Source organism: Orycteropus afer, unplaced genomic scaffold (assembly GCF_000298275.1).
Source record: "Orycteropus afer afer isolate SDZICR_OR568_19922 unplaced genomic scaffold, OryAfe1.0 scaffold00039, whole genome shotgun sequence".
Lineage (NCBI taxonomy): Eukaryota > Metazoa > Chordata > Mammalia > Tubulidentata > Orycteropodidae > Orycteropus > Orycteropus afer.
In genome coordinates this window covers 8,345,602-8,355,430 of record NW_006921626.1, presented here as the reverse complement: position 1 = coordinate 8,355,430, position 9,829 = coordinate 8,345,602, and the positions used below count along the sequence as shown (strand labels likewise).

Below are 9,829 nucleotides of genomic sequence, written 5' to 3'. Positions count from 1 at the left end.
CCAGCCACTCCTCAGAAGGAAGGTTGGGCAATCCTACTTCCGTAGTGATACTGCCTCAGAAACCCAAGGAGGGGTCACTATGAGTCGGGGCCGACTCGATGGCAAATAACAACAACAACAACATGATGGGTTTATAAAGTGGTCTCATGGCGCTATGCAAAAAGTTGGTGGTTTGAACTTGCCAGCTGCTCCGTGGGAGAGAGATGGGGCTGTTGGTTTCTATAAAGATTTATAGCCTATGGGGTCACTATGAGTCAAAATTGACCCAATACATTGGGTTTGGTTTGGTTTTATTATGGGTTTTGGGGGGTAGTGGTGGTTCAGTAGTAGATTTCTAACCTTCCATGGGGGAGAGAGGCCTGGGTTTGATGCCCAGCCAATACGCCTCATGGATAGCTGTCATGTCCGTGGAGGCTTGTATGTTGCTGTGATGTTAAACAGGCCATGGTGGAGCTTCCAGACTGAGATGGACTAGGAAGAAAGGCCAGACCGGTGACAACCCATGGTGTCACAATGTCCCAGTCTTGTGCTGGAGGTTGCCATAAGTCAGGGGCCAACTTGATAACAACTAAAAATATAACAAATCATAAACTTGATAATACAGTATCTTGGAATGTATTTTGTTTCAGGGCTTTCTTTCACTCATCACCACAAATTCAGGGTCAAGGCCACCTAGTTCAGTGCATGCATTTGGGAGTCAGCACTGAGAAGTCCATTAAAAAACAGAATTAAAACATAAAAATGTAACTCTCTTATTCTGAGCTTTTCTCACGCCATGTCTCACACAGATTTTTCTTTTTTTTTTTTTTTGCTTTTATTGTGGTGAAAACATACACAGCAAGACATTCACCAACATAACAACTTCCACGTTTACACCTCACAGAGATTGAGGACGTTTTTTCAAGTTGTGCAACCTTTATTGCTATCCTTTTCCAAAACCTTCCACCACCATTAGTATAAACTCAATGCCCTGAAAACAAAAGTTTTATTTTTTTTAAACTAGGAATTTTCTCTCCCCTCCCCTCCCATCCCTGGTGACCAACAGAGTTTTCTTCTATATATAAACCTTTCTTTGACTTTTTACAATAATGGACTAATACATTATTTGCCCTTCTGTGATTGCCCTGTTTCATTCAGCATGATGTCCTCTAAGTTCACATTATGTGATATTTTGCAGATTCTACATTATTATTTAGTGTTGCATAGTATTCCATTGTGTATATGTACCACATTTTGGTTATCCATTCTTCCACTGATGGGCATTTAAGTTGTTTCCATCTCTTTGCTATTGTGAGTAGTACTTTCAGATATTTTTCTGTCTGGGTACATAGATGAGAATGGTTACATAGATCAGTCTATTCTGATATTTGGATAAAACTGTAGCTGTAAAACCATCAGTAATTTGGAACCAAGTTAGTTCTTTCTGCACATACTGGTGGTTCAGTATCAGAACATGTTTAACATAGTCACTTAAAATCCTCATCAATTAAATCAAAATTTCTATCCTCTTTTCTTCTGGAACAGACATTGGCAAGCTATGGTCCTTGGCCTGCAAAGTCTAAAATATCTGCTGTCTAGCCCTCTACAGAGAAAGCCTGCCAACCCCTGTTCTAGAACATAAAGCGTAGCAGTTGTTTAATGTAATCTAGGGATTCTTAACCCGAAATTGGGTGGAAAACTTGGTTTGTGGTGCATATGTGCATTTTTTGGAGGGCAAGGGTTCAAGGCTGTCATCAGAAAGGTCTGTGACATTAAAATGTTTGAGGAATACTGCTATGTTATCTAAGGAACCCTGGCAATATTCTGCAAGAGAAAGACCTGGCTATCTGCTCCTGTAAAGATTACAGCCTAGGAAACCCTGTGGAGCAGTTCTACTCTGTTATGTGTGGTTGCTATGAGTCGGAATCAACTTGGCGACACCCAACAACCACCACAACAATGATATTGTCTACTATCAAACATGGTCAACTGAGGCAGCATGAGCCTCCTCAACTTTAGGGAATGAGAGTGATGTTCCTATGTGCCTTGTAGGTTAGTTTAGACTTCACTTCATGCTACAGTATCTGAAAAATGTTACATAAAACAACAGTAATATGATGTTTTCATGACCGTTTATTTTCACTTCAGTTCATTTATTTTGCTTCCTTGGGTCACAAGCCTGATTGTCCCCATTCTCAGTAGAATTTTATCTGAATGAGGACTCTTGCATTCTACCCATTGCCTTACCTGTGCCTCCAGAACTGTGCCAGCTTCTAGAATCATAGCCCAACAGCTGGGACACCAGGATACCCAGAGCTCAATCTAGGGCTCATTCCAGTAATTATTTCTCATCTACATTCTGTCTCTATTTTCACAGAAGACAGTCTACCTCTGTCTCTCTTGTTTTAACAATGGTAATTTACATTTGAAATTATTGGACACATTTGGAAAACTTGGTGGTGTTAGCTACTTCCAAGTGGATTGACTCCTGGCAATTTTATGTACAACAGAATAAAACATTGCCTGGTCCTATGCCATACTCATAGTCTCCAGCATGTTGCAGTCCATGTTTGCAGCTATTGTACTGATTCATCTCACAGAGGGTCTCCCTTGCCCTTGTTGGCCCTCTACTTCACCATACATGATGCCCTTCTCCAGCAACTGGTCCCTCCTGATCTCTCCAAAGCAAGTGAGAAGTGAGTTGGGCATTTTTCTGTTGTAACCCATAGGGTTTTCATTGGCTAATTTCCAGAAATAGATTGCCAGGCTTTTCTTCCTAGTCTGTCTTAGTCTGGCAGGTGTGCTGAAACCTGTCCACCATGGTGACCCTGCTGGTATTTGAAATACCTGTGGCATAGCCTCCAGCATCACAGCACTATGCAAGCACCGCAGTATGACAGATGGGTACCATGCAGGATATAAAGTATAAATACATAATTGAAGGCAGTGGTGTAACAGAGCAGAGCCTTGTGGCTACTAAGAGGGCCTGTCCCAAACCCTCCAAGGTAACAGGGATGAGTGTTTGTCTTTATAGTTTTCTTCTGAAATGTAGAAGCTGCATTTCCCTTGACTGATTTCTTTCTGATAATTCTTCAATTTGTGTACTAAGATCACTTCTAACTTATCCCATTTTGTGTAGTACTGGCCTCCCAACCAGTTTGTGTCATCTAGGATACAAGTTCAGTTCTGAGGCCTTTATTCAATCCAGTCTTGCACAAAAGAAACAATCACAAACTATGTAAAAAGAAAGAATAAATAAGATTCTAAGATTTCCTGGTTTAAATCATCAGGAGAATGAATGTGGAAAGAGAACCAGAAGCTTTATAGCTGTGAGTCACAGCACTGTCTGACCAGCCCCTCTTTTTATAGCAAATGTTTGAATTGACACCTTTACTGTTTTGAAATGAAATATATAGATGTGTAACCTATCTATATATATACGGAGTTCTATTGATGTAGTGGTTAAGGCATTTGGCTGCTAACCAAAAGGTCAGTGGATCAAACCCATCAGCTGCTCTGCAAAAGAAAGATGAGACAATCTGCTTCCATAAAGATGTATACCCTTGAAAACCCAGTGAGGGTCACTATGAATCAGAATTGACTCAATGGCAGTGAGTTTGGTTTGGTTATCTACCTATATAATTTTAAAGAAAGCAATACAGTGCCCTAGCTGTAGTATAAAAAGGAAAATAATTTATAATGAATCAATAGGCATTTCAATAGGTGAATGTTTGGGTACAACATAAGAAGATGAAATCAGTTAGTCAGATACTTGGACTTAAGAGAATTAAAACAATATCCAACTGATAGTTCTTAAACTTCTTCATTAAACTTGACATGTTGAAATAAGGTATAAGTAAATGTGCTCACACAGACATGCAGATTCCCCCACTTCCACCCCCACCCCACCCCAGTGAATGCAGCTTTGCGGATGTGGATGGACATTGTGGGCTGTGCTGTTGGTGATTCCCAGTGAACAGTGACCAAGGCAGTGGCATCAGTGAAGTGATTTTCTGGAACAGTGAATAACTCGGTAAAATTCCAACCAGAACAAGGTACAGCCTTTCCTGGATTTACAAGATGGTTGCAGTCCTAGACAATTCAGTATATTTCAAAACACACTTTGATATATAAAATAGAGTTGAGTTCTGAGGTAATTTTGAGTGCATTGTTCCCCTTCAGAGATGTTTGGCAGGATAACCTAAAGCTGTGTGGGTCCTGGGCAAATCTGGATGGTTTGGGACTGTCACACACATTTGGTGCAAATGGTTAACATGCTTGGCTCTTAATGGGGACAGTGTTTCCCCTTAGGGTGCATTTAGGAAATTTTTAGAGATGTTTTTGGTTGTCACAATGATGGGTGTGGGCGTTCTCCAGTAAGCAGGAATATTAATGTGGGTGACCCCCAAAAAATAAGCTGTCGTCAAATCAGCTCCAACTCATGATGACCCCATGTGTATCACAGGGTCTTCAATGGCTGGCTTTTCTTCTGAGGTGCCTCTGGGTGAACTTAAACCTCCAGCCTTTTGTTTAGCCCCCAAGCACTTAACTGTTTGCACCACCCAGGGACTCATTGCATGAGGACAGGCTTGATTGTTTTGTCGGACCCCACTCAAAGCAACCTCTCCTTGGGTTTCCAAGGTGGTATCACTATGGAAGTAGATTGCCCAACCTTCCTTCCAAGGAGTGGCTGGTGGGTTTGAACTGCCGGCCTTCTGGTTAGCAGTCAAGTGCCTTAAGCACTGCACTACCAGAGCTCCTAACATATAGTAGGGACCCAGTAGATATTTGTTGAATAAATTACTGAGGTAGAAAATAGTTGGAGTGATGTTGAAGAGACATGGAAGAGCGAGACCATGTATATACCTTTGCAGGACTTTGTCCCAGTGCAGTAGGAAGGAGAGGAAGAGTTTCATGCAGAAAGGAGTGATATACTTGCAATTAAGTTTTTAAAATAAATTCTTAATTTTCATGTTGTGTCACCATTACTGCTATCCTTTTCCAAAATATTCAACCATTGTTAATATAAACTCAGTGCCCTGCAAACAAAAGCTTCCCCTTTCTCCCTCCCTCCTACCCCTGGTAACCACTAACAATCTTTGGGATATATATATATATATATATATATATATATATATATAAACCAAACTCACTGCCATTGAGTCTAGTACATTTTTACAAGAATGCTCCTGCTGTTTAGAGAATGAAGAGCAAGGCCAGAAATAAGAGAGAGTAGTGAGGAGTCTCTGGTCTGGCCTAGATAAGAAATGATTGTGGCTTAGAAGTGAGTAGTGGCTAGGTTTGAGAAGTAGAACTAACAAGACTTGCTGATAGTTTAGGGACAGGGTTGGGGGTGTTGACAGTTGGAACAACAGGGTTGACTCTGCTGTTGTCACCCTGAGCCTCTGGTGGAATTGTTGTTAGTTGCCATCAAGTCTACTCTGATTCCTGATGGCCTTATGTAGAGCAGAACAAAACATTGCCCAGTACTGGACCTGGACCATCTTCATGATCATTGGCATGTTTGAGTTCACTCAACATGAGTCCACAGGCATGTGGCTGTCGTGTACTAGTTTTCAACCTAGGGGGCCCATTGTCCAGAACTAAATTGGACAATATTCTGTTGTGATCCACAATGTTTTCACTTTCTTATTTTCAGAAGTAGATGGCTAGCCATGCAGTAAGTGCTCAGGGCATCTTTATTGTTTTGAGTTGCTATGGAGTCATGGCAACTCCATGTACAATGGAACAAAATATTGCCTGGCCCTGTAACATCTTCACAGTCATTGGCATGCTTGAGGGCATTGTTGTGGCCATTGTATAGTGCCTTCTAATCTAGAGGATTCATCCCCCAGCGCTGTATTGGAGAATGTTATGTTGTGATCCATAAGCATTTAATTGGCTAATTTTCAGAAATAGATCACCAGGCCTTTCTTCCTAATCTGTCTTAATCTGGAAGCTCCACTGAAACCTGCTCATCATGGGTGATCCTGGTGGCATTTGAAATACTGTTAGCATATCTTTCAGCACCACAGCAATGTGCAAACTGCCACAGAATGACAAACTGATAGGTGAGCATTTTTGTTAACCTGATGAAATGTGACTGTGTGGAGAAGACATAAAATACTCAAGTTATGCATGATGAGATGTACTATGTATGGAGTAAGGATGGATGAACTGAACTGGGTTAGTGTCCTGGACAGGCTAGGGGAGGAAAACTCAGTGGAGTCATTAGGAAGAATGCTGAGCCTTCTGTGGGTTGAGCTGGGACCTCTGGCTATGGTGAAGCTAGATGGTGTCTCTTCTTGCTATTTTTTCCAAGTTCCCTTATGAATCTTGAATGAATAAATGAACTAAGCAATGACTGAGCAAACAGGATTATTATAAAGATTAAATGGACCATATGTTTAAAATACCTGGAATAGTGCCTAAACCAAAACCAAACCCACTGCCATCAAGTCAGTTCTGCTTCCTGGTGACCTCATGTGTTATAGAAGAGTACTGTACCATTGGGTTTTCTTGGCTGTGATGCTTATGGAAGCAGATTGCCAAGGCTTTCCTCCACAGCACTACTGGATGGGTTCAAACGCCAACCTTGGTTTAGTAGATGAGCACAAACCATTTGTGCCACCCAGGGACCTTAGAATAGTGCTGAGTCTGTAGAAAATGCAATATGTGCTTGACAGAAAGAGAGAATAACTTTGTCTGTACAGGCAGTATCTACCAACACCCACATCCATGGAGGCCAAGTAATAAAGGGGCCTAAGGGAACAGGCACATGATAGAGGAAATCCCCATGTTCTAGGACCCATATACAATGCCTTGAGCTTAGATGCCTGTGTTTTCATTCTCCTTCTTCTCCATAGGATCATGGGAGATCACCTGGAACTTCTCTTAGGAGTGGTGCTTGTGGCCAGTCCTGTGTTTGGAATTTCTTCCTGCTCCTTTGATCATCAAACAGCCTTATACCATTTCTGCAACCTCACCAAGGTCCCCCAGGTCCCCAACACCACTAAGAGCCTCCTGCTGAGCTTCAACTATATCAGGACAATCACTTCAATGTCATTTCCCTTCCTGGAGCAGCTGAAGCTGCTGGAACTTGGATCCCAGTTTACACCCTTGACTATTGACAAAGACGCCTTCAGAAACCTACCCAATCTTCGAATCTTGGATCTGGGCAAAAGCCAGATAACCTTCTTGCATCCAGATGCCTTTCAGGGACTGCCCCATCTGTTTGAACTTAGATTGTTTTACTGTGGTCTCTCAGATGCTGTATTAAAAGATGGTTATTTCAGAAATTTAGAATCATTAATACGCCTAGACTTATCCAAAAACCAGATTCTCAGCCTTCACTTTCATCCTTCATTCCAGGAGTTGAATTCCTTGAAGTCTATAGACTTTTCCCTCAACCAAGTATCAACTGTATGTGAGAGTGAGCTCAAGCCCCTCCAAGGGAAAATGCTGTCCTTATTTAGCCTTGCATCTAATCACCTGTATAGCAGAGATTCAGTGGACTGGGAAAAGTGCATGAACCCATTCAGAAACATGGCCCTGGAAACCCTAGATGTTTCTGGTAATGGCTGGACAGTGGACATCACAGGAAACTTTAGTAATGCCATCAATGGAAGCCAGATTTTCTCTTTGATTCTCACACACCACATTATGGGTTCTGGGTTTGGCTTCCATAACATCAAAAATCCTGACCAGAGCACATTTGCTGGCCTGGCCAGGAGCTCAGTGGTCCACCTTGACCTTTCACATGGGTTTATCTTCTCCTTGAACTTTCAGCTTTTTGGGACCCTCAAGGAATTAAAAATTCTGAACCTTGCCCACAACAAGATTAACAAGATTGCAAAAGGAGCCTTTTATGGACTCAATAGCCTCCAAATTCTCAATCTGTCCTATAACCTTCTGGGGGAACTTTATAATTCTAATTTCAATGGACTGTCAAAGGTCACCTATGTTGATCTGCAAAAGAACCACATTGGGATAATTCAGGATGATACATTCAGATTCCTGGAAAATTTAAATACCTTGGATCTCCGGGATAATGCTCTTAAAACAATTTATTTTATTCCAAGCATACCTAATATCTTTTTGGGTGGCAATAAACTAGTAACTTTGCCAAACATCAGCCTCAGAGCCAACTTCATCCAGTTATCTGAGAACAGACTGGAGAATCTGGCTACTCTGTACTTCCTTCTCCAGGTGCCTCATCTTCAGATTCTCATTTTAAACCAAAATCGCTTTTCTTCTTGTAGCCCAGGTCCTGCCCCTGCAGAGAATCTCAGCTTAGAACAGCTTTTCCTTGGAGAAAATATGTTGCAGCTTGCCTGGCAGGCCGGGTTCTGTTTGGATATTTTCAAGGGGCTGTTTCACCTCCAAGTACTGTATTTGAATAATAACTACCTCCGTTCCCTTCCATCAGGAGTATTTAGTGATCTGACTGCATTAAGGGGACTAGACCTCAGCTCCAACAGGCTGACAGTTCTTTCTCCTGGTGATTTACCTGCTAATTTAGAGGTCCTGGATGTGTCCAAGAACCAGCTCCTGTATCCTGATCCCAGTTTATTTGCATCACTTAGTGCTGTGGACTTAAGGCATAACCAGTTCATCTGTGAATGTCAACTTAGCACTTTTATAAGTTGGCTCAATCAAACGAATGTCACTATATTTGGGTCTCCTGCAGACATATACTGCATGTTCCATGAATCATTCTCTAGGGTCCCTGTCTTCTCTGTTTCCATGGAGGGATGTGATGAAGAGGAAGCCTTACAGTCCCTCAAGTTTTCCCTTTTCATCTTTTCTACTGTGATGTTGACTCTCTTCCTCATGACCATCTTCATTGTCACCAAGTGCCGGAGGTTTTGTTTCCTCTGCTATAAGAGAGTCCAGAGACTGGTGTTCAAGGACCACCCTCAGGGCCTGGAATCTGATATGTACAAATACGATGCTTATTTGTGCTTCAGTAACAAAGATTTCAAATGGGTACAGAATGCTTTGCTCAAACACCTGGACACTCAGTACAGTGACCAAAACAGATTGAGCCTTTGCTTTGAAGAAAGGGACTTTGTTCCAGGGGAAAACCACATCACCAACATCCAGGATGCCATCTGGAGCAGCCGAAAGATTGTTTGCCTTGTGAGCCGACACTTTCTCCAAGACGGGTGGTGCCTTGAAGCTTTCAGTTATGCCCAAAGCAGAGGTGTAGCTGACCTCAGCAGCGTCCTCATCATGGTGGTGGTCGGCTCTTTGTCCCAGTACCAGCTCATGAAACACCAGTCTATCAGAAGCTTTGTACAGAAGCAGCAGTACTTGAGGTGGCCTGAGGATCTTCAGGATGTTGACTGGTTTCTCAACAAACTCTCTCAACAAATACTCAAGAGAGAAAAGGCAAAGAAGATGGTTAATAACATTCCATTGCAAACAGTAACAACCATCACCTAGTCAAAGGGACAGTTTTCCAAAATCTTTTTTTTTATTATTTTATTTTATTTTATTTTGATTTGGGTGAAGATTTACAGAGCAAATTCACTTTCCATACAGCCGTTCACATATACATTGTTGCATGTCATTGACCACAGTTTACCACAATGCAGCAGCTCCCCTCCCACTTCCTCTCCATAGTTATCTCTTCCCAGTGCCCATCCCTCCATACTCTCCTGCCACCTGAGCTGTCTCCCTGTGCATAAACAGCCCTTACTTCTCCCATGATTGTTCTCTCCAGGGCATGTGTCTACTTGAGGTAAATGTTTAATTCACATGCCTGTACCTTGTTTGGCTGGAAACCACAGGTGTGGGTTCAATTCCAGACCTGAAGGGCAGCTAGGGGCCATAGTCTCAGTGGTTT

The 9,829-nt window shown here is 42.1% G+C and overlaps 1 protein-coding gene across 1 annotated transcript; it reads left to right on the top strand.

The window, feature by feature from the left end:
* The first annotated feature begins 6,807 nt into the window (after positions 1-6,807).
* TLR5 (toll like receptor 5) lies at positions 6,808-9,426 on the top strand. Its single transcript, XM_007936955.2, has one exon. It carries the CDS (start codon positions 6,850-6,852, stop codon positions 9,424-9,426), a length of 2,577 nt encoding a protein of 858 aa, XP_007935146.1. The 5' UTR covers positions 6,808-6,849.
* Positions 9,427-9,829: the final 403 nt, after the last annotated feature.